Source organism: Delphinus delphis, chromosome 17, assembly GCF_949987515.2.
Source record: "Delphinus delphis chromosome 17, mDelDel1.2, whole genome shotgun sequence".
In the NCBI taxonomy this organism is placed as follows: Eukaryota; Metazoa; Chordata; class Mammalia; order Artiodactyla; family Delphinidae; genus Delphinus; species Delphinus delphis.
This window is the reverse complement of record NC_082699.1, coordinates 35,566,688-35,592,328: the sequence shown is the minus strand read 5'-3', so window position 1 is coordinate 35,592,328 and position 25,641 is coordinate 35,566,688. Positions and strand designations below refer to the sequence as shown.

General features: G+C 35.9%; 1 protein-coding gene across 1 annotated transcript; it reads right to left on the bottom strand.

Annotated features, from left to right (window-relative positions):
• Window positions 1-3,694: 3,694 nt before the first annotated feature.
• OTUD6B (OTU deubiquitinase 6B) lies at window positions 3,695-20,062 on the bottom strand. Its single transcript, XM_059994884.2, has 7 exons — window positions 19,916-20,062; window positions 19,096-19,247; window positions 16,749-16,829; window positions 11,425-11,737; window positions 9,747-9,808; window positions 6,826-6,932; window positions 3,695-6,040 (listed from the first exon to the last, which is right to left on the bottom strand). Exons 1-7 carry the CDS (start codon window positions 19,995-19,997, stop codon window positions 5,956-5,958), a joined length of 882 nt encoding a protein of 293 aa, XP_059850867.1. The 5' UTR covers window positions 19,998-20,062; the 3' UTR covers window positions 3,695-5,955.
• Between the last annotated feature and the right edge of the window lie 5,579 nt (window positions 20,063-25,641).

Here is a 25,641-nt window from a genome sequence, read left to right as displayed (position 1 = left end):
GAAACAGGATGCGTGATATTAACACTAGATGCCTCCAGTTTTTCCAGTTAACATTGTAAGCTTTCCAGTTAACATTGTAAGTTTTCCAGTTAACATTGTAAGTACATAAGTTTAAGGTGTACAACATAATGCTTTGGTATATGTATATGTTGCAAATATTACAATAATCACATATTTATCAAGTGCCCATTACATGCCTAGGCAGCATTACAGCACTGTGGCATGGGGGACATAGTAAGGAACAAGATAGGTCATTTCTTTCATGAAGCCAACATTTCAATATAATAAATGCTAATTTAAATAAATACACAAAGTGGCAAAGAATCTGATTTGTTGGTTCAAGGAAGATTTCCTGCTGTTGACTGCTGAGTCCAGTCATAATGTGTTTAAAAGGACTAACTAGTTGATGAAATAAATGTGAGGGGGGAAAGAATTTAAACAAAAGGAGCATGAAAAAATGTTCATGGCATGAAATACACAGGGCCATGGGGAATATAAATAATTCTAGTGCATAAGTCTAAAGAAAGGAGTGATGGAAGTTGATGCTAGAGAGGTATGTAGGACCAGTCGTGAAGGACCTCCTTTAAATGCCACAATAAGGAATGTGGACTTCATCCCATAGGAATGGGGAGCCACTGGAAAGTTTAGGTAGGGAAAACAGTAGCCAGATTTGCATTTCTGGCAGTTCACAGCAGCATGAAGGGAGAGTTTATGAGAGTTAAGACTGGAGGAGGGACAGCAATTATGAGGCTTCTGTACTATTCTAGGTGAAAGAGAAAAAGGGATAGAGAGGAAATGATAAAGCATAATGTGGGTAAGATTGTGACTAGAACCTGATCTCATAGGTACATTAGATGGGGTGAACCATAATTTAGGATGTGAGTGGGGAAATAAGAGTTGGGCAGGGTCAGGCTGTGGCACAGGTCCAGCTTTATGAAGACATAGGAAAAGTAAAAAAGATGGGGTTTACCATTTCAACGTTTTGAGTTTTGACCTGCATCTTAAACGCATTCCCTATGGAAGCCCAGCTGAAAGGGTTGCTAATTTCTTTGCTGTATGTGTTAGCTTTGTGGAATGTCAGCATCCAGAGCTTTCCTAGCAACCAGAAATCAATCTATTTGGCAGGATAATCTGATGAAAAATCACCAGGTTTTGAGACAGCATCATCCTGTGAATTCAGCACAGGACAAGGAACCTTAAATTGAATGTTAATCTAAACGGCGCAATTGACTTATTATGGAAACTTAAATAAGTCAGTCAAACTAAGCTATATCTGTCTTTTCATCAGTAAAACAACAAGAAAGAATACCAAACTATTCCACCGAGATGTGTGAGAAATATCTAACTAATGACTGTAAACTACTGTGGAAGGATAAAGTGCTATAAGAATGCTAAACTATACAGCATTCTAGAATCTCAAGGACCTTAAAGTTAAAAAATTCACTAATTTTATTAACACAGAGAGGGCTTGTTCCATTTATTTATACTCTATAATACAGAGAACCTGGGTAATTCCTACTCTTATAGGGGTCCCTATGACAAATTAAAAAGGCTTTGAATGCTACAAAAATGCATGGAAAACTGGAGTTCATAAATACAGGTTATGGCAGAAACCAATACACTTATTTGATTTGTTTTGGCAAGCTTATTTTGTGATGAAAATGTGGTCTGAGACTTGGGGCACAGGTAGAAGTTTCCAAACATAAGCAGATGCTTCATGCACTAGAAATCTACTGTAGAAATTCTCTCTTCTGTAATAAACAAGGGTATTGTATTTCTCTTGGTTTTCTGTTTAAATATGGAAATGGAAGTTTTGATTTAAAGGGTTTTGGATTCTCAAAGGCCTGCCTTCTATGGTCAGCCTTGCCATTTACTAGCAGTATGGTTTAGCAAGTTATCCACTCTTAACCTCTTCAAGTCTCATCCCCATTATCTATGAAAACAGGGTATTGGGCAAACCAACCCCTGCTGGACCTTAGCTCCACTATCCTCTTCCTTATCCACCACTACTTCAACCTAACACACAGCAGGGAGACAAGTCCTTGGTGCAAGAGGCATATGTTAGCACCTTCTATCAGTCCCAAGAGTAGTATTTGCACACTTTAGATTTAACAAAAGGTGAAGATCTTGATTTAAATGTCTATGTGAAGCTGTACAAAAGAAAACATAACTACCTTTACTGAGAATTTACTGTGTCAGGCAGTGTACTAAGTTCTTTATATAAGTGGACTTATTTAATCCTTACAGAAGGCAGGGGTTGGTATTTTAAGCAAAATCAGGAGAAAGATTATAAGTCATTCCTGTTCAGAAAAATAATAAATTCAGCAGGTTTGTACAAAGGCAGTAATTTGTTTCAGTAAGGTATACTAGTCATCCTGATTACAATGAAATAAGACAACTGTAATCTTCTTCCTGGTCAGTATATTAACCAAGGTTTTCTTTTTGGTCTGTATACTTATTTTAGAGGACCATTATATTTTTTAGATTCGTTAAAATCAAATTGTCATAATTGACACATGAAGGTAAATTAACTGTAACACACTATCAGAAGTTAAGAAAAAAGAAAGCTCTCTTGGGTTCCATTCTTCCTTTCTTGGGTTCCATTCTTCCTTTCAACTAACTAGAAGACTTAAGAATTCATCCAAGGGTAATATAAATTAGAAAGCAGCCCTTCTGTGAGCAAGCAGAATTCTAAGTCACTATCTTGTCCTATTCCTAACAGCCCATTAGCCTAATGAAACTCCTCAGAGTCATATCCTATCCTCTCAGCTGATCTTACAACAATCAACAAACATTAAGCACTTAATATATAGGCCAAGCAATGTGCTACATATTTTAATAGTAATCAGCAAGTCCTTGTTTCTAAGCACTTAAAGACTAAGGGGAAATAATAACAACGATAATAATAATAAACAACTAAATGTAAATAACTAATTATAAGTGTATAGTTACTAGAAAGCAACATGCATCAAGTGGGGTACCTAACCTAGCCCAGGTAGGAGAACTCTGGGGAGCTTACCTAGGTCGGTGCTATTTAAGCTGAGACCGGGACAGTAAGCTAGGTGAAGCAGGTTGCACCCAACTCCGAATGTCAGTTCAAAGGTCTTACAGGAGGGAACAAGATGGGGTAAAGAACAAGAACTGATGTTTCTAAAACTTACTTTAAGAAATGAATTAGAAACCCTGTGAGTTCTACTTTTTCCATAAGATAGAGAAAGATATATTTCAAACAAGACTTAGAAGAATCAACGTATGTAAAAACACACGGACATGAAGAAACATCCCTCTCTCATTTGTTCAGTAAAAGTAAAAACAGTATGAAATTACAAACTAAATTTTCAGAAAAAAACTGTCCTTCAGCTAGTTCATGACCATCTATACCAAGACAATGTATTAACAAATATGTGGCAGCACTAATTTGCACAGATTTCCTTCTTACTGCTTCATATTCTTACACACAGATGTTTATTCATTTTTCTTTTCTTCTTTAACACCCAATAGTTTTAGATATTTTTCTAATTAATTTGCCTTTCATAATTTTAAAATAATAAAATAATATAAATGTTATAAATATTAGAATCTATGACTATTATTTTCAATTATATATGAGGACAAAATAAAAGCTGAATAAAATTCTAAAACAAAAGTTTTCTCTACTTCTAAAATTATTAAAGAATAACAATTTGAACAAATGTTGATTTAATTCACTCATCTTTTATTTTAGCAAACATCAGATAATATGAACAAAATTTTATTGCTCACTATAGTTACACACATTCTCTTTTGCTTTATATAAGTTAAAAAACATATTTAAGTGGATAAAATTCTTGGCTAAAGACATATTCCAGAACGCTAACATATACTTTTCTGAGTTAGGACAAAAGAAAGCTTATCAAACTTCCCTAAGAGACCAGCATCATACAGCAAATTAAATTAGTATATGCTGCTATTAAGTTAACATCTGCCATTTTTTAAAGACTTTAATTTTAGTGTTTAGGTTACAGCTAAAATAATTTTTATCTCAAGTTTTAAGAAAGAAGAGAAGCTGACCATACAAACCCTGTTCATTACCATATTGGCCATTTAAAAAATAATAAAAATTAAAAAATATATCTACAATCAAGACAATTCTACTCATCCTGCTAGAAAAAAAATAGCTACCAATAAGTTATTTTAGAATACTTTAAATATAGATGGAATTTATAATAACTAGATATCTTTGTATCTTGTTTTATTACTTCTTAATGCTTCTCTTTTAAAGTAACAGATTACTTCAAAATAAAGCCAAGCTGCTTAGTATTTTACAATATCATTATTTTATAAATTTCAGACCCCCCAAAAAATTCAGATCAAGGATTACAAAGCAAGCAGCCTTCAGAATATATTTTGTTTGGCAAGCAGAATGGTTTTAATCTTTGGCAGTTGAATACCTTCATGTAGTACTTATTTGCTCTAGATGACCAGAACAGCTCCTGCCAGGTTCCCACACAGTCACCTGCTGGGCATGTGATACTGATACCCTGTTTTTAATATTATAAAACCCAATATTTACTTATAAAAATTAGTCGCATTCATGGAGAAAAAATTCAAATTTTATAAACTTGATGCAAAATCTTACTAGTTATTTTCTTATTTGAGAAAAACAGATCAAACCAGAAAGGTTTCATTTTTATAATACCCCCTTACATAACAAATTATCAGACACATTTGTACATATGGGTACTATCTTCTTAGAATACTGTTACAAGTAACCTAAAATCTGAGCTAGACAAATCATTCAACTGAAAAGTATTGTACTGATTTTATTATACAGTCTTGGCTCAACAGTGGCTTTCAGCCACATAAAAAATGCCCAAATACTTGAGACAAATATTCTCAAATATTTGAGGAAAGGTGACATTAATAAGGCTAACAAAATAAGTTAACGAAGGCATTCTGTAATCCTAGAGAATGAAGCAAAGGGAGAGATCTTGTAAGACAAATTGTAAAAGAGGAAGAATTTGAAGTAAATTTGGCCTTGGACCCTTTTATATTGCTACTCCTTCAATTTTCACAAGTTAAAGAATAAGGGAAACTAAAAACTATTTCTTAGTGTAAAAGACTGCAAGGCAAGCAAAGTAGCTGAGTAGTGATGGAGAAAATACAACAAAGATATAAAAGTTTATAGTTAAGAAGATAATCAAGAAATGATGGTACAACCATTCTGAAGTTAAGAAACAGAAAGGAATAACAAATGAGTTAGAAAAGCAATAATCTGCTGAGTCTTTTTAAGTTATATACAAATAAAAGACATCTGTACTTCTTTAGAGGTTTAAATCTGATTGGAAACATATTTACCTATGAATTTGTCTCATTTCTTAAAATATAACAACTGATTCCCATCTGAATAAATATTTTTTAATTCTTTATTAAAGCAAGCTTCTTAGCTGCACTTTGATGGGGCTATATAAAAAGCGTCAGAGCATTAATCCCATCAACACCAAAGTTACTGCAATCACGTTCATTTATAAGCACTCATTAAATTTGCTATCACCATCACCACATTATTGCAATGTCAAAGAGACTGAGTCATTTCACTTCTTCAAGAAAAATTACACTGACACGGTTACTGAAAGCTTTCAGTAATAGGGAGAAAAAAATGTTTTAACTATTTCAACACAGAACAGAATGTTCAGGATCCTATATTTAATAAAAATATCAGCAAACAGGGTACCATCTTGGTCTATAAATTATGTTCTCCACAAGGGACTTACAACTGTTTTTTAAAACACCACTAAGGGGACATTGGTGAAAGTTTATCTTTGACACATTTTTAAAAAACCTGTTAGTAGCTTTGCCATAAAACTGGTTTAAGGTAGTTGTTTTTTTTCCAGAAACATTTAGAACAATCCAACACTTGGTATTAATACTCAGATCAGCACGCTGTACTAAAACATAACAGCAACATTTTATAGACTAGCTGCAATTTTCACTAGCTGTGTTCACCAACCGTTTAACAGAATTGTAGTGTTCTCCTAAGCCATATGCATGTCTCATATAACTGAAATAAAAAAAGGAGAAATAAGTAATTTAGATAAAAGTAATTCAATTCACTGTATATAAATGTTTATTATGTATATAAAACCAAGTAATTTGAATTAATCACTTCACAGGGTATCATTCAATAGACTTCATTACTTAAAAGTTCAACACTATTTGAAAAGCATCAGCAGTCAGTAAGATCTGGTTCAATAACTCTGTCTGCTGAGTTTGTCAGGTAAAACACAATCATTGGAGTGAAAAAGGAAAAACTGAGATGCTGAGTGCTCAACAAGCTTAAATTATTACCTAAACCCAAGCCATTAATGACTACCTTAGTAGGCTTAGCTAATGAACACTAAAGCCAATGGCAAACTCTCCATGCTGTTTCAGAGAACTCTCAATTATGTAACATGTTTTTACAATATGAAGAAAAAAATCTCTAAGGAATAAACCATCAGGCAACATGAATGTATTTCAGCTTTTACACCTGTTGAAACTTTTAGCATTACTGTCAAACCAGAACAACATGAGAGCTAATCCTAAAATTTTGTAACCTTTAGAAATGACTTTATTCTTAACTCATATACAAGATTAAATCATTAGAGGTTTAAACAATTATCTAAATCACATGTTTTGACAATGCTTTCTAATTCTGTAATTGCCTTTTACATAAAATAAGCATAATTAATGCTGCTGAAGATGGACTTGTTTCGATTAATCAACATATATAACCTAAAATTTTTTCATAATCCTTTTTGTCTTAATCATGAAAAATATTAATAATAGGAATTTCTAGGTACTTACACAAGTATTAATGGGTTTTTTGGATATTCTTCACCAACTACAAGAGGAGGAGAATCTGCCTGTATTATCTCTATTGGTGTTCGTAAAATGTGAGACAGGGCTCTTAGCTATAAAAGAGAAAATGTAAAACCAAAAAACAAACAAACAATATATATATTAGTAAGGGAAATAAAGAGGTAAATCTTATTCAAATCATAAACTACTGAATTTATGCATGAATAGGGCAACCAGTCAGAGCAGGGATCTACTCTTTTTCCTTAATGTACACCAAGAGCCCAGCACATAGTGGGCACTTAACACGTATTTGTTAAAAATCAAATAAATATAATGTTTACTAAATCAAATGCATAAGTTTCAAGCCCTGGATGTACAACAGCTTTTTGGAAATATCTATGCCATAGTTAATGAAGCATGGGGATGAGTAAATTGAATTCATTATACTAGTCTCTCTACTTTTGAATATGCCTTGAAAATTTCCATAATAAAGGATTTTTAAAAATACTGTTACTCAGGCACCAGATCAAATCAATTACAATTGAGAGGGGGTAGGGGAAGGACAGAGGAAGCAGGAAAGAATAGGAGGTTTATTTTTTTAAAAGCTTTTCAGATGACTCTATTGTACTAATGCTGAGAACAACTGCTCTATGATTTTCAAGGCATGAGTAGAATGAGCTTAGGAACTGCACTATCCTTTCATGGAATTTCCAACTGATTAACATATAATTTTAAGTTCATGACACATGATATAAAATTAGAGCTTAAAGTTGGATGAATAATAGTTAATAATGAATATTGGTAGTAACATTTTTTTAGACTTACTTTGACCAAGCATTCTAAGTGCTTCATGTGTATTAATTCATTCAGTCTTCACAATAACCTTACGGGATAGTTACTACTGTTATACATTTTAAAGACTATAATTACAGGTAGAGAAAGGTTAAGAGAAGTCAAGCACAAGGAAACAAAATGACTTGCAACTGAACTGAGAAGTCTGACTCTAGAGCTCAAGTTCATAAACAAATTAATCATTTAACAGTTTTCAGTCATAATGCACTGATCTGTTTATCTGCCCCATTATAACAGAACATGGACCTTTTAGGAAATTTTAAACGAAGGTAAGAAATTAATTCAAGAATATGGAAAAGGTTCTGTGCTACACAGTAGCAAATTTAATCCCATGTTCTATCTCGTAAAATATTCCTTTGAGGTACTTTTTTCTTATACCTCAAATAACATTTTTTAAAAGGCAGCATGGAATGGAGGGTGCAAAACAAGCTCTGGAAATCCTAATATCCCATCTAAGTCTTCAGAAATCATACAAAGAATTTCTCTTTAATAATTTAAATTTACCCCATTGTGAAAACAGAAACTCATTTCAAATGAATTCACAAACAATTTATGAGAAAATGTCCTTCAAAAGATGTTTTAAAAGGTTTTTCTCAATTTAAAAAGAGTCACTTAGGTCTCTAGAACTCAAATTAATTTGAGATTCTTATTAAAAAGTTCAAGCATCTTTAATTACTCCTAATGTAGTCACAAAGCTAACCTTCCCAAGTTTCAGAGACCCAGGAGAGGCATACAAAACAAGTGGACACAGTTCCCTCTGGTGGCTCAGAAGAGGTACAAATATAGCACTGCTAAGAAAAAGCCTTTGAAGAAGCAATTATGTCATATCTCCAAACAACATAGTTCTTGAAGTGAAATAGTCAGAGCCACAAACTATTTAAGATGACTAATCATAATTACACAATAATATTAATTATACTGCTAGATTCATCTATCTGGCACTTTAGCTTACAAACTTCTATGCATATACTCTTTGCCTTATTTAATATCCACAAATGGCCTACCATATACACATAGGGGTTTTATTATCCCCATTCAATAAGGAAAATGGAGCTCAGGAGGTTGGCTGACTCCCCCAAAGTCACAAAACTGAGAAGCACAAGGAAAAACCACGACCTAGGGCTTCGCTGGTGGCGCAGTGGTTAAGAGTCTGCCTGCCGATGCAGGGGACACGGGTTCGTGCCCCGGTCTGGGAAGATCCCACATGCCGCGGAGTGGATAGGCCCGTGAGCCATGGCCGCTGAGCCTGCGCGTCCGGAGCCTGTGCTCCGCAACGGGAGAGGCCACAACAGTGAGAGGCCCGCGTACCACAGAAAAAAAAAAAAAAAAACCCACAACCTAGCCCCAAGTCTTTCCCCCTTACTCCCTGACTTCTAATACCCCAGGCTATCTCATCACCACTTGGACCACTTAGGTGTTTTATTTTGCTTTAATGAAACAAAGTTAACAGTAAGATAAATAATTAGAGCTTAAAAAAAATCGTGATTAACTCCCTACAAGTGACTAAATATATTGTTTTCTTACAAGTGAATTTTAATGCATCAAATACTGCTTTCAAGTCAGTCAGTATCGACTAGGAACTCAAGACACAATTGTAATTGATGTATTGTGGGAGGATTTGATGTGTATTCTCACATTAAAATATTGTTTTCTATTTCTGATGTAAGAGATGTTACTTTTCCAATAGTGATTTTCATCAGTTGAGCCACTTGGGTAAATTTTACTGTACTTGAGTAAAATCTTCACTTTCATATGTCCATAAATTCAAATATATGGCCAGTAGCAATATCACAAATGGAAATACGCAGATGCAACACTAGCCTCACCAACACAATGATCAAACACTGGGCTATTTAAAATGAAATAGTGCTTCAGTTCCCAAAGGTACATACTTAAATTAAAGGCCTAAGAATATTAACTCCCTTTTTCAATGCTTCAGTAGAGAAACAGCAAATATATAAAGAAAAGGAACCTTGAAAGGGAAATTTGGATCATCTGAGAAATATGTCTGAAAACTACAGAAGGGATTTTTTAAAATAATTTAACAATGCCACTATGAATAATAACAAACTTACCTCAAGCTGACCTCCCCATGAAGCGGTGTTTATGATATCATCACAGTATTTTCCAAACTCTTCTGTAGAAAATAGATCAGAATATAGCACTTAATAATTTTTAGAACTCATGTTAGTCCCTTTTATACCTCCCACAATTTCTGATGAAACTGCCCAAGTTATGAACTTCCTCCTTCTCTACCTATATTCTCCAGAATTTAATCCATTTCCCAATCCAAATTTAATTCACTCAAACTTTCCATCGAAGAGCAAAGCAATTCATCTCTGCTTCTCTCCCTCAGCCTAAGGCCCAGCGACCTCAACTACATTATAAGCCTGCCTCTCTCTTGACCCAAGCAATGACCCCAAGATTGCCACCATATTCACATTTTAAAGTCCAAATCTGCATCTGAAGGAATATGTTGAAAGACTAAAAAATGCATCCTTTATAATATCAGGTTCACTATAAGACACTGTAAGAAATGTGAGAAGAGAATCAGAGTAAAAGTAAAATGAGTTGAAACTCCTTTCCCAGTGATAGCATCAAATAGTGCCTTCACATATTTTGGAAACGTCTACCTTATTTGTTATCAGTATCAGTTCTAGCCAAAGAAGGGTCTTCCTAGATCAGTCCTGAGAGGACATAAAAGACCTAACTGCAGAGTTTAATGGCATATCTTGAGCATACACACTTTTATACAGAAAGTTAACATGGGAAACTAACACCTCTAACTTCCTGTTTAGAGAAAGGGGAAAGAATTATGGGCATCTAGGAGAAAATATGTCCCGTGTATCTGTCTCATTCACTGTCTCATATCCAGTGCTCAGAACAGTGCCTAGAGTAGTTCTTGCCACACTGTGGCCTTCAATAAATATTGTCTAAAGTCTAAAGGAATGAAGGTAATTAAGTCTTTTGTCTTTTTCTCTGATTCACCATGCTGAGTTGCCACCTCCTCTCCACTGCCCTACAACTAGCAGTTGGGGACTCCATTAAACAAGTCACCCTTAACCATCCCCTCCCTCTTCAATACATCCTGGCCATATGACTTGCTCCCAGTAGATACTGACACACCTGCTGTCTTATCTCAAGGACTAACTTTCTCCCTTACTCCCCTTTCTCTTTAAGAAACTTTTTCAGATTTTCACTTGCTCTCTCCTTTATTTGCTCGTTGTACATTTTTTTACCTTCCCAACTATCAAAGGTATTATAGAGAATAATAAGGCAGGTTATTAACTCATCTGTTTTTGGTTTTGCAAAGTCAAATTTTGCCTGAATATTATAGCTTATTGAGAATAAAATTAAATCTCCCAAACTACAGGATAAAAGGAGGAATTAGTTTTCCTAATCATTCTATACTGGTGGTCTTCAGGCCCTATACTTCCAGAGACTAGTCAAAGCTTAACTTTGTGAAATAGAACTTATTAACACACTTTTAAAAATAGTAATAATGAATCCTATTCCTATCTTAGATAAAAGATTAATATATTTTAACTACAAAATAGTTAAGTACTTAAAAGATCTTAATAAACCAAAATGTGCTAGTATCTATTAAAGTTATAGAAAATAATTTTGCCTAAATGTTGAGATTTTTTTCCCCCATAAGGACCATTCAGGTTATTTTTATTATCAGTTCCAGGAAGCACTTTATTTAACAACCACCACAACCACAACAAGACATAGTAAAGAAAAATAAATTACCTGAAGTATACATATCTCCTGTATTAGGATTTGTTAAAAATGGCAGAAAGTCTTCCACGTGGCTTTGCATATAGTCAGCAGTCTGACATCTTAAGGCAGCCACAGTCAGACTGCAGTCCTGTTCTTTCAGTTGATCTTCAATGGCTCTATACATACAGTGGCCATCAGATGGAATCTGTTTAATTTCCAACTGTCTAGCTGCCAATATTTGAGCAAGTTTTTCACTTTCTACATGTCTAGCTCCAGTTAAGTTTTCAATTTCAGCTTCAGCTATCCTTTCTTCCCGCTCCTTTTCCAGTGCAGCTTTTTTGTCCTATGAAGAGGACAGTGTAGGAAAGTTAATTCCTAATAATTAGGACTAATTTACATTTATTATGGGGATGAAATATAAAATTCTCAGAAACATTTTTCTCCCATCTCCCACAGGCATTATCATATTGATGATCTCATCACTTGTAGAATTTTCTATATTGTGAACTCCTTTAAAGGCAAATGTTATTTCTCATCTGTGTGTACAGCACCTAGCTCTGTACTAGGACAAAAGAAAGCCCTCAAATTTTTCTTTGAAGTCTATTTAAAAACTACATGCCGGACTTCCCTGGTGGCGCAGTGGTTGAGAATCTGCCTGCTAATGCAGGGGACACGGGTTCGAGCCCTGGTCTGGGAGGATCCCACATGCCGCAGAGCAACTAGGCCCGTGAGCCACAACTACTGAGCCTGTGCTACGCAACAAGAGAGGCCACGATAGTGAGAGGCCCGCGCACCGTGATGAAGAGCGGCCCCCGCTTGCCACAACTAGAGATAGCCCTCGCACAGAAACGAAGACCCAACACAGCAAAAATAAATAAATTAATTAATAAACTCCTACCCCCAACATCTTCTTTAAAAAAAAAAACTACATGCCAAGTATCTAAAAACTTTACTTACCGATTTCAAAGTACTATCTTAGGACTGAGTTGTCCTAGGCCTTAAAGCAACATCATTGTCATACTTAAGTCCAAGCTAATCCAAACTTTTTAACTTATCACTCCACCAGTGAGGTCTTAATGTGCTAAATCACCAGCTCACCAGCGAGGCATTAAATGGCTAAGGTCTTTAGAAGGGTACAGGAGCTCTATATATCCAGCTTTAAAAAAAAAAAAAAATGTGTACATACAAACACACACACATTTAACTAAAGTAACAGATAAAAATATTCTTCTCTATAAAAAAGTTAGAATATTATAGATAATCTAAAGTTCCCCTGCCAATCCCAGTGCCTGCTCTAGAGGTCTGATGTGTATCCTTCTAGATTTTTTTTCTATGTATTTTAATAAATACAGATGTACTCATAGAAAATGTACAGAAAACAGTATTTTAACAAAAGTCCTATCATACATTACACTCTGCAGCTTGCTTTCCTTATTCAAATGTTATAATGGGATGGGGAGAGGATAATGAGAGATTTGTGACATGAAGGGTAGATAAGAAGTAGAGTGGGAAGGTTGGGAAAAAAGAGAAAAAACTCCTGACACTTGGAATAGCAAGGATCAAAAGACAGAAAGCACTATATGTTTCATAGCTGAACACGGTTCATATAGCTAGAGTACCAGATAAAAGTGTCAAAAGATGAGGTTGGGGGGCCAAAACGATGGTATACAGTTAATATATATTAAGTCTATGCATACATAGTTTAAAAAACAACACTAGAAGGAGATACACAAAATATTTACAGTGCTTTTCTCTGGATGGCAGGATTACAAAATAAGTTTATTTTGCTTTGTGTGTGTGCCTGCATGTGTGTGTATGTGAACATCTTTCTAACTCTCTATGGTATGTTTTACTTGTATACTGGGAGCAAGTGCTTTTCAATTTAAGAGAATAAAAATTGTTAAACTACATTCTATCAATATAAATCTTGATATTGGTAGCAAACTACAGTGAAGCATTTAGATAAGCCAAGAAAAAGAAGGAAAAGGTAAAGATTTTTATTTCCCCAATCTAACCTTTCCTTACAACAGAAGATGTGAATGGAAAGGCAAATTTCAATTTCACTTAATGCCACCTGCTTCTACTACATGCCTGTTATGTGCTGTGCCAGATAAACCTAAAGTGATTTCTAAGTTACCTGAATCAAAAGCAGTATTATCTTCTTAATAAAACATAAACCTATTTGCTTTTTCTTCCCAACTCCAACCATGCCAGAAATACCATGAAACAATTTATTTCACTGCATACCTACAACTGTGGATCACAGTGGCATAAAATCTTAAAACACAAGATGGCACTATTACTTTTTAAAAGACTACAAAAAACATTTTCAGAGGGGAGAGGAAGGATAAGCACCTTGAATATCACCTAATCCAAAACCCCTCATTTTCCTCTTCTGAGGAAACAGCACGTAGAAAGATTTCCAAAGGCCATACAGCTGGTTAGAAGCAGAGCAGGGACCAAGGACAACACAGAGAGCTCCTTCTATCCAGGCACCTGAATCAGAATAAAAGTTGGAGTAGATGGGAGCTGGAGTTAATGACGTCAGGTACTAGTTACTGGAAGAGTGGAACTTTATACTATCTGTAAAACCTTAATTTAAGCCTCTAAAATACTAATCCAATCATTTCATTTTTTCCCTCATGCTCTGCTTCAATATTACAAAGCAATTGTATTTCCTTTTCAGGGCACTAGGTGGGAAACACATTGCATTGTTTTCCCAACCATGCAGAGTTTTCCAGTGGCATGAGGCACTTTCCTTTCTACAACCCTAGTCCTGGAGGTAGAATGGCACCAATAAATTCTAGTGAAAATGTATGTATGATGAAAATAGCACATAAATCATAAATATATTGTCAGTAAAACTAGAGCCATGTGGTAATAGTATAGTAATAGAGCAAAAACAACTCTGAAGAGAAATCTTAAGAGCCGGGTACTAGTGCAGGGGTTGTATTAAACTTTCAGCATGCCACTGAGACAACCTGGGCCACAGCTTTCTCATTTATAAAATAAATTGAACTAGATCTCATTCCAGCTCTCAAATTTCTTATTTTTGGAACCCAGTTCTTCTAAGTTTTACTTTGGGCTCTTTCCACCATACCAATAAGTTTTCACTGAAGTTCTTTGAAGTAAATAAAATACTCCCTATGCTTTTCTAGATTGAAAATACGGGATTTGCTCTACAATATTCCAATAATAAACCTTCATAACGTTTTGTCATGTTTTTCTACCAGAGAGTTGTATCTCTCCCATAGATGACATCATTAGTTAGCTGACTTTTTATTCCTTGGTGCCTCTGGGGGAAAATAAAAGTGGTTTGGCATAAGTCTAATACCCAATTATCTACCCTGTCTTCAGGTTCCATTTTCTTAAATACTATAAACTTTCAGTGTTTTCTGTCCCCAAATCCTATTAATATAACAAAGCAATAAGAAACTTTGGCCATTACTTATAGGGTGTTTTCTCTGCCAAGTGTTGACTCAGCAGAGAAGTGTTGCCAAGCAGCTGACTATAAAAGATACTACATTTTTTGAGAGTATAGCTGGAAAAGGTACGCATTTCAGCTATGCAATATTTTAGGAGAAAAGTAACAAAATGTTTGAGAAACGTAAGGGAATTAGTTTGTTTTGTTGCCTAAGGGACCAGGTAGGGTGAACAAGTGTTGATAAAGACAGGAAAGAGTTGTGTCATGTTTGCCAGAATTAAATAGTTGCTACTCTAAGATATAGCAATTACTAGGTAGAGGCAACTCCAACAAATATTTTGTTATGTTTCTGCCAAGCAAAACTTCTGCCCTTCACTTTTGATCTACAGAAAATAGATGACAATAATAAGGCTATAACAGAATACATATCATAAGTATAGAGGTGGTGAACTAAATAACCTCCAAAATACCATGAAACCTAAATTTCATCAGTCTATGAAATTCACAGTTATAATAATTACTCAAGAACAAAATTTTACAATAGTATGAGAAATGTATGACAATGTGCAACTTAAGCAACTTTCAAGCAAACAAACAAAAAAACTTGTCTTAGGTTGAATTTCTTAAGAGGTGTACCATGCAGTATTTAACACAGTGAACAATACTATCACTTGTTGACCCAAATGATAGTAAAAATGTTGTTTTAGGGCTTTGGAAACAGTAAATTATTTAATATTCACAATAACTCTATGAAGTAGGTATTATTTTCCCCCATTCTATACATGTGAAACTGAGGCTTAAAAAGGTTAAGAATCTTACCCAAAGCCACCACAATGGGATTAAAACCTCCATCTGACTGACACCAAATTCCATGCTCTATTAAATTATGTACTAAATTATAAGACGCAAAGCTCGTGTAAACATTTAAATCCTAGAAAACATCAAGTGTTAAAACAATATTTGGGAAAGAAAGATTGGATTTAAACCCCTTGTTCTTTTTCAAAAGCCCTTACCTATCTAATCTCACGCCCATAATTTTGATATCATAAACTTATTACGTCCAATAAATCAGTTTCCTTACAGATCTTTAGTGAGGCAAAATTTCATTCCCATATTTTTTTTTGTGCATGCTGTTTCACTGACTTTAAATATCCTAACTAAATAACTATATTTCCTTAAATACCAACTACGTAACACTTAGTACAATGAATTTTTCCTTCTCTGAATTTTCATCACAACTAACCAATACATATATAACTACATAATTCTGATATTTTTATATCTTGCTTAACTTCTAGATTCAAATTCTTATTTTACCACTTAATACCATAGTTTTTAACCAAAGCTATACATCAGTATCACCTGGGCTCACACTCTTCAAATTCTGAATTAAGTCTGGAATAACATATTTGTAAAAAATATCCTTTGCGGGCTTCCCTGGTGGCGCAGTGGTTGAGAGTCTGCCTGCCGATGCAGGGGACACGGGTTCGTGCCCCGGTCCGTGAAGACCCCACATGCCGCGGAGCGGCTGGGCCTGTGAGCCATGGCCGCTGAGCCTGCGCGTCCAGAGCCTGTGCTCCGCAACGGGAGACGCCACAACAGTGAGAGGCCCGCGAACCGCAAAAAAAAAAAAAAATTTATCCTTTGCACATCCCCTTTCCTAGCCCCACTCTCCTATGAGAACTGCAAACTGGACATGTTATTTTACACTGTTTCAGGGCTATTTTCTTCTCTATAAAATGGGGATAAGAAATCCTACTTCACAGGATTACTGTCGGGACTAAATGAGATTTCATATAATCTAAAGCCTAATAAATATTAGTTCAGGTCCTCTGGCAAGGAAATCCATTTTTTTTCTATTCACTTCCAATACAACACCTAAGATAGTATTACACACACAGCACTAACAAATACTAGGTGACTTTCATACCCGTCTCTTTTGTGCTTTTGATATCCGAAACGGCTGATTCTCAAGAACCAAGTTTGAAATATTGACAGCAACAGAATCTATCTGAGGGAAACAAAAAACATTAACAAGTTAATGAAAAATACCTTTAAGTTATTATTCAAAGTATTAGATTATTAAATTATTATCAAAAGTCACAAATATGTGTCATCCCACAATTCAAATTTGAATAACAGCACTAGATACAGCACAATACTAAATGAGACATGGTTCTGTCTACTTTCTCTGTATTTAAGGGAGAATTGTCAGATTCCGAAGAACTTTCCTTAGAGCTCTTCAGAGACAATGCTCATTCCTGCATGGTTTCCTTCCTTCTTAGAATGCCTACTCCATTCATCTAAATACTTCCTATAAGGGCCACAACTCATTCAGCATTCCACCCTTCCCTTCTCTAAATGTTATAGAATATGTAAGGTTCTGTCATTACTACTTTCATAACCTCAAATGTGGTGGCAAAGGCCTTTCTCTATCTTAATTAGCCAGAACCTGATGAGCACTGCTTCTTGACCCTGGTAGGAAGTTGAGATTTTTCTATCCTTTCCCATCTACAAACTGAAAAACTTTTAGGTAGAAAATTTAATCTATAATTATTGTTAGGATATTACAACTAATCTTAATCACCAAATGGCTGTTATGTGTTTGCTAAAGAATAAACTGCTAGACTTACAACTATCAGGATTAGTAGCTAGTATTTTATTACCACAAGTATAAGTTAAGCTAGTTTTTAGTATGACACATACATGAAACATATCAAGGCCTCTAATACCAGAGTCAGCAGTCCCTAAGGCTATGGACCAAATGATTAAAATATCAAAATCAGATTAAGACTTCAAAGAGCAGTTATCAACTTTAGTGAAATTAGGATTCTTATATTTTTCAGAGGAATGTGCTAATTTTACAAACTGCCATACTGACAACAGGCAAGATACAAAAAAGCATCTGGAAAAAAAAGGAGAAAGCAGTGACAAAAGAATTCAGGTGACATTTAGAAAGAAAACAGGCTTCAGTTTAAGAAAAAAAAGATAAAGTAAAATGAGAGTTTGTATTTTAACAGTTGGACAATATGTAGCTTAACAATTAAACATTTTTGTCCTTGGAAACCTAGGAAAGAAATCTCAAAATTGAAAGGCCTGAGAGAGCAAACAAAATTATCTCACTAATAGAAAAGATAGGGAGACAATTAGGAATACCATGATTGTAACAACACAAACACGTAGAGCATCATGCCTTGTTACTTGGAAATAAAAGGCACGGAAAGCCACGCTCTTGACAAAAAAGTTAAAGAAAATAAAACTATGTTTAATACAATAACTGTAAATCAGTACAGACAAGCTGTTTTCCCTGTCAACAGCAGACCAAAAATGAACCAAATAAAATAAAATTTATCTATGGTAGACAAAACTTTGCATAGATATAAGAACTTTCTAACTATCAATAATGAGAATGAGGTTATGGAGTCTGTGATCTTTGGTATCTAAAACCCATGTAATAAGCTACCACTCTAGATAAAATTATAACAGAATTCAGTATTCACATTCTGGAGTAAGACAGCTCTCATTTTGAATTCAGGCTTTGGTACTCAATGGTGGTTATAAATTTATAACAAAGTTTTAAATCTCTCTGAGCCTGTTTCCCATTTGAAAAATGGGATTATCTACACTTACTTCAGAGGTAATACTTTATAGTGTGTTATTATGAGAATTATGAGAAAATTAATGTAATATATTAAACAAAGTGTGTGGCATACAACACATTGTGTACGGCTACGATGATGAAATAAATATTAGCTAAAATGATGACAGTTAACATGCTACAATTTACCCAAGAAACATCAGTAAATTTCATCTTTTACAACTTGTTCATAAAGCACTTTTAACTTAAAAAATGATTTCACATTTGTTATCCCATTTCTTAAAAAAAATCTTGTGCTTAAACAGCAGTACTATTGGTATCATATGATATGTGAAGAACTTATGCTCAAGAAGATTAAGTAAATTTGCCCAGGTTACAATCCTATTTAATGGCAATTCTGAGACTAGGAGACTGGTCTTCCAACTTTCATTTGGTAAAGCTTCTTTTAGTCCATTTTATCAATCTGTTCATCTTTGGGGCAATAGTTTTCTTTGCTGGCCTTCCTTAAAAAACACACTACCATGTAAACCTGGTTGGAAAAATATCAATGAAAGGTGATGGCATGAGCGTGACTAAGTGACTTCTTTCCCTCCGATTTTATGATTTTATATAATAAACAGTGTAGTAGAAGTGGCAGTTGCTTTCAAAGGTAGACAAAGAGAAACATTACTTCACCTACTTTACTCTCCTTAGAAGTCTGCTTCAATTGCTCCAGCTCCTCTTTATGTTTCTGTTCCATTTCTGCTTCTAACTTAGCAACATCTTCAGTAAGTTGCTTCCTCCTCTTTTTGTCATTCTTGGGGACAGCATTCTTCATACCCTGAATTTTGGCTGAAAAGCCACCAAAACCATTAAGTCATAAACCCTGGGATTAAGAATAAATATGAAATAGTAACAATAAGGGGATGGTAAACGGTGAAGAGTTTAGAAAAAGTAATTATGAAAGCAAGAAGAGTAATTACACAACAGATAGTTACAGAGAAGGGTCCAGATGAAGCTAAGACACCCCCTCAAAAAAAAAACAGAAAAATTTTATTAACATAACCGTGAGTTTGTTTGGTGTGGGAGGTGGAAAAACTTAAAAAAAAAAAAGTAGATTTTTAAATCTTTCAAGTACCCCTTCCGAGTCCTCAAAATTTAGGTGAGATATTTCAAAACGCACCGAGTAGGGCAAGTGTCGGCAAGTAGGGTAGGAACAGGAAGAAGGGGAGACAGGAAAGGGGGTCTGGGTCCAAGACGGTGGCTTCCCGGTGTTTTCAGAAACCCACACCCGGGCGGCGGCGCGGGGTAGGGGGAACGCGACGGACCGGAGAAGAGGAAGCTTCTGAAGGTCTGGGGGATTAAGGGACCTTGGAAAGGCGGGAAGGAAGAGACCACTGGCTACTTTGGAAAAGCGTTGGAGGATCCAGATCAGAAACCCCTCAAGATTTCCCAGAAGCGACCCGCCACGCACCCTTCCCTGGGTCCTGGCGACTTCTAGGTTCCCATTCCCCCGTCACCTTGCAAATCCTTCTTCTCTTTGCGATGCCTTCTCACCAGCTGCTCCTCCTCATCAAGCTCCTCAGTCAAGACTGCCTCCATGACGACCAGGTAACCCAGCACAGTTGTTGAAAGGAACCAGCACAACCGGCAAGGAGCACCTTCCACCCTTCAACCCTCACCCCGTGCGCCATTGGCCGCAGCTAGGATCCAGCCCCGCCTTCAAGGCGGTACCGGATCCAAGCTGAGTCATCGGAGAGAGGAGGAAGAAGAACCGGATGCTGCGCGTGCGCACTCCCGTGACCCGCGCTGATGCGGCAGGGCCGGGCAGGTTGGGGCGGGGCGGGGCGGGGCGGGGCGGGGGTGGAGAGCGATGGCGTGCTGGGGTTTGTCTTAGCAGGCTGAAGTTTGCAGCCTTGCAATTGATCCGCGCTACAGCCCCTTCAGCAATAAAGCTACACCAGTCTATTGGCCCTGACGTGAGGCGGGCAGAGATGACGTAGGAGCACTGTTTTGGACGTTTGTTTTGTTTTGTTCGGTACTTCGGAACATCTACTTTAATGGGACCACTTTTGGTCCCATTGCTAAGAAGTACTATTCAAAAGGTAAGAAGGAAAAATAAAACATTTCAATAAAACCGTGAATAATTATCGGTGAGAATCTTTGTGCTGATTCAATCAAACAGTCGGGAATTAAGTTCTGTTTATTATTTTCAAGGTCGTAATACCGCATTTCGGAAGAAAGACAACTAAGTAATTGAGAAAATGACGCCTCTTGAATATAGCGGTGGAAATAGATGAGGTAGTAAGGATTGAGTATCATATCACACAGGAGCCTAAAGACCTATGCTCAATGATAAAGAGGCTATTGCCAGAGAGATTGAAAAGTATCAGGAAGCTCATAGAGATAACAGAAATGTGCAAGCCTCATAGGGCACAAAATGGAATTACTGAAGTTAACGCAAAACAAGAGAAATTTTCATGCAGAAAAAAAGAGAAAAGAAATCAAGTAAAGAGAAGAAGAGAGACCTAGAGCACCTGCCCAGGAGATAAAATCTACGTCGAATAGGAATATCTGAAACAGAGGACAAAGCAAATGAAGCTGAAACTATAAGGAACTAACTGAAGAAAAATGTCCAGAGTTGAAGAAGGAGCTAGATCTGCAAATTGAAAAAGTTCACAGGGTACCATTAAAATTTAATGAAAAGAAAGCAACACCCAGACATATCCTGGTAATATTTTTTAATTGGAAGGATAAATAAAATATTCTACAAGCATCCCAGAGAAGGCAAGTTACTTATAAAGGCGCAAAGTTAGGCTGACCTCAGATTTTTCTCTTGCAACTCTAAATGCCAGAAAACAGTAGAACAATATCTACAGTTTTAAGGGAAAATAATTTTAAACCAATTATATACCCTGCCAAATTATATCTGTACCAAGGCAACTGGAAGACATTCACAGATACGCAGGGGTTGAGAAAGTATATCTTTCAAGTACCATCCTTGAAAAATTTGCTGAATTATGTACTGCAGCCAACAAAGAACATGAATTAAAATAACATAAAAGGAGGCAATTGTATGAAAAAATTAGTGGTAAGCATTAGTTAAACAGCATTAAGGTTACATTGTTAGGTAGAGTTATAAAACTAAATGCTAAAATTTGTAAGTTGGGTCTAAAATTTCAGTTTATAAACTGTGAAAAGGCATGCTAAACGTTCAATATATAGAGCAAATAAATACTGTTTTATTTTTAGCATGCATTGTAGATAAAGATATTCATGTTCTTAAGCTAAACATAAGTAAAATAAAAGGACTTTGTCACTGTGCACAGAACCTGTAGAATAAAGGCATACCAAATGTTAATCCGGCAAAATGGGAAAACCAGTCAGTATAGTTTTGTTTTCCCTAGTTTTAATTATAGAAGGGGGAAAAGTAGCAAATTTGTGTGTAATGCTAATACTGGTAGTGTACAAAGAAAATTTTTTTAATTACTCATTGGAGAGATCGTGAATTAAAACCTTGTTTGATGTGCATCTTGCCCTCAGAAAATCAATACCTACTGCTTCATGTAGTAGTAGATCATTGTAAGTGAATTTGACAATGAGATGTGTTACAAATAAAAATAGAGCACATATTCCAATTGTTTGGATTGTAGAGGAAGTGGTGAAAAACAACAAGGAAGCATTAAAATTGGCATAAGATAGATTGACACAGGTACTGATGAGTCATCACATTCGTAAACAGGTTAAATAGTCCTATTTAAAGAGATTAAAATTGGGTCAAAAATCAATCTATAACCCTGGATACTCACATTTGTATAAAGCAAAGGATAAAAGAGTTTAAAGATAATGGAAATGATAAGTCATAGAAATGGAGGTAGGGAGCAATATTTTTATTAGAACTCAAGCTATAACATATTTATAAAACATACAGTACAGGTGGTAACATTTAAGAGGCTTTATGTGGCAAATAACATGGCATTCATATGTAAAATAAATGTTCAATACCTTCATGTGAGTGATAGTTTTACTGATGTATATATGTTTTAAAAAATTGTACATTTTAAATTAGTACATTTTAGGTACTTAAAATTAATAAAGTAATCCTTTAATTAAAGAAAATACACATGGCAAAAATTGTTGGACTATGACTTCAGTACTTACAATCTACAATCTTTAATAAGTCAAGTAAATGAAAAGTTGAGATAGTTAAGGAGTAGTTAAGTAATTCAGAGGTGTGTGTATTTGCATTCTTTTCAGATTTTCCTGAAACATTTCTAAGTGACATATTAAGGTGCAGGGAAAACTTTAATATATTTCTAGAAAGCACAATGATCACATTGCAAAAAAGCCTAGGAACTAAATCCAAATGCTGAAAAATCACATATTTGGAATTTTTTTTAATGTTATGAAGTACCTTTGGGTCAAAGAGGAGATTATAATAAATGTGATAATTTAGGATCTGCAACAATAAGGGCATTATGAGTTATATGTTATGTGATGGATGTACAAAAGTCAAGGAACTAGGAATGAAAACACTAGATGAAGAATGGAATATACACATAAGAAAGACATAGTTACTGGACTTTCTAAATTTTGCTACCTTCCAATTCTAAGTAGTGGATTTACTTCAATATAAGCTATTCTAAGTGCCATGGTTAACTTCTTAGTGACAGATTTTTCCCAACTGAATTTTACCATAATGGATTCTAAGGAGCTAACAGTTGACTCTCAAAGAGAGAGAAGCCAAATTCTCTTCTCTCACCACCACCTACTGCCCTCCTCCCCATCACTGTTTTTGTTCTTCCTTTCTCAGACTTCCATGTAATACTTCTTGTTCCACAATCTTTTTATTGAAAAGTATGGTCCTCAGAAAAGCAGCATAAGCATTGCCTGGGAGCTTGTTAGAAATGTGGTATGTCAGGATAATAGCAACACAAGATTATATTATAAAATGTATTATTAAGCATCTATAAGCCTTCTCAGTTCACACAGTGCATTGTATATTATGAATGTTTAATAAACGTTAAGTAGTATTAGAATCTAGAAACAGTTTTGCTTAAGCAGTGTTATTGTATGAGAGATTTTGTGCTTGAATTGTAAGCTATTGTGGCATCCCTATTTGAATCAAAGATTTGGTTGCATTTTCCAAATATTTCAGGTGAGAACTGGTACTTCTATTTTTCCTTGTAAGGATGGGACACAAAGAAAACTTCAGATTGAACAATCCAAATTTTAAAATGTTGAGGGAGTACAATTTAAAATGGTAAATGAAGAATGAGCCTTTCTCTAGTGAATAAAATAAACATGGAGTCAATTTAAATTAGATATTTCAAGGTTTCTGGTTAAAATCAAAGATCCATTTACAGCAGCTATATATAGTTGATAATGGGTGGATAAACAGGAGCATTGGCAATACTTGGAACAGTAGCTCTAGTAAGTTATAGACAGGACTTTTTCTATTCTTGAATGATCTACTCCCCTGAAGGTGATGACACCCTTGTATTAGCAAGGGTGGGCAAGACCAGCGATGCTCAAATTTAAATATGCAAACCATTTGCCTGGGAAGATCATATTAAGTCGCAGGTATTGATTCACCAAGTTTAGGGTAAAGTTGATATTCTGTATTTCTTGCAAGTCCCTGTGGGCTGTTGATGCTGCCACTTTGGGTACCTACCATACTTTCAAGTAGAACAATAGTAAAACCTATGTTGTATCTACTGTCCATGAAAGTGAGGCTCAAAAAAAAGTAATTGGCTTAAGACCACACAGTAAGTATCAGAACCAAATATGATTTCAAGACTAATTCATGTCATCTGTACAACCCTGCCCTCATCCATACTACAGCACCTACTTAGAAGATTGTTGTGAGGATAAACTTTATATAATAAGGAAGAAAGCTCATTACTTCAGGTAAGTTACATATTGCAGAAAACAATGGCTCATGCAGGGGAAAATGAGTTTTGTTTGTAACATGTTGAGCATGATTTGTTACAGGGACAGTTGTGGATAAGTCAGACAGGTATTTAGAGATTCAGGTCCAGAGCCAGCAGAGATGTCATGGTTGGAAATTTTGGTTTTAGTTTTCTGACTTGTAGGTGGTATTTGAGGCCATGAGAAATCACCCTGGAAAGAATGATAGGAAATAGAAGAGAAAAGGAAAGGAGGTTAAACCTTAAGGGCCACACCTATATTTGATGGGTAGGTATTACAGAGGAATGGAATATTTCGATTTATAGTTCCAACTGAATTAAGCATCAAAAATAAGGCACTTCCGAGAAGAAGTGTCTGGAAAGAGAGAGAAATCTAATGAAACATGAATGGTTGAAGAAAGTGTGTGCATGTCATCTGCCCCAGGATTGGAATGTGTGTGATTCACCCACCGTATGACTTGGGGACAGATAATCAAGCCTCTGTGAACCTCAGCTCCTTCACAAAGTGGGATGGGCAAGTGGCCTCCCACCCAGGAGTTTGTGAGAATCCCTTTTCTTTGTGTTCCTCTGTTTCTCTATCCCTCTCTCTCCCCCTTTCTTCCGTCCGTTGAGTATCTATTACATGCCAGATACCTGGAAGAGCCCTGGGAATGCAGCTTAAACGGGGCTGGGTAAGGATGAGCCCCAGTGCTGGGGCCCAGGTGACTCAGCCTTGGCTGGCCAGTCAGAGAGCACTTAGTTCCAGGTGTGAATGGGCCAGTGGTCCTCCAGGGAGCCCGGGGCACCACAGGATGTTGACAGCAGGCATCCCTGTGTCAGAGGGATGCCTTTCCTTCTGTATTTCTCTTTGACTCTCTCTCTACCTCTCTGTATCTCTTGATCTGTCTTGCCATCTCCCTGTTCTCTTGGTTTTTATTTCTTTCTGTGTCCTTACCTGTCATCTTCTCTCCTGGATTAACTCTCTCTCTTTTTAAAAATAAGTCTGGCTTCCTCATTCTTTCTCTGTTGACTCTATCTTCTGTATGTTCTCTCTTCCTGCTTGATATCTTCCTGTCTGTATTTCTGCTTCTTTGACTCTATTTAGGCCTAGCTTCTCAGTCTATTTCTCTCTCTCTCTCTCCCCTTCTCCCTCTCCCTCTGTCTGTTTCTGTCACAGTCTCTCTCTCTGGCTCCCTCTCCTTTCCAATCTCCTGTCCAGACACCCAGAAACAGGACTTGTCCAAGGGATGGGAACCAGCCAGAGACCCAGCTGCCTTCTCCCCTGTGACTGGACCTACCAGTAACCAGTTGCAGGAGCTTTACAGCAGGGCTCACTC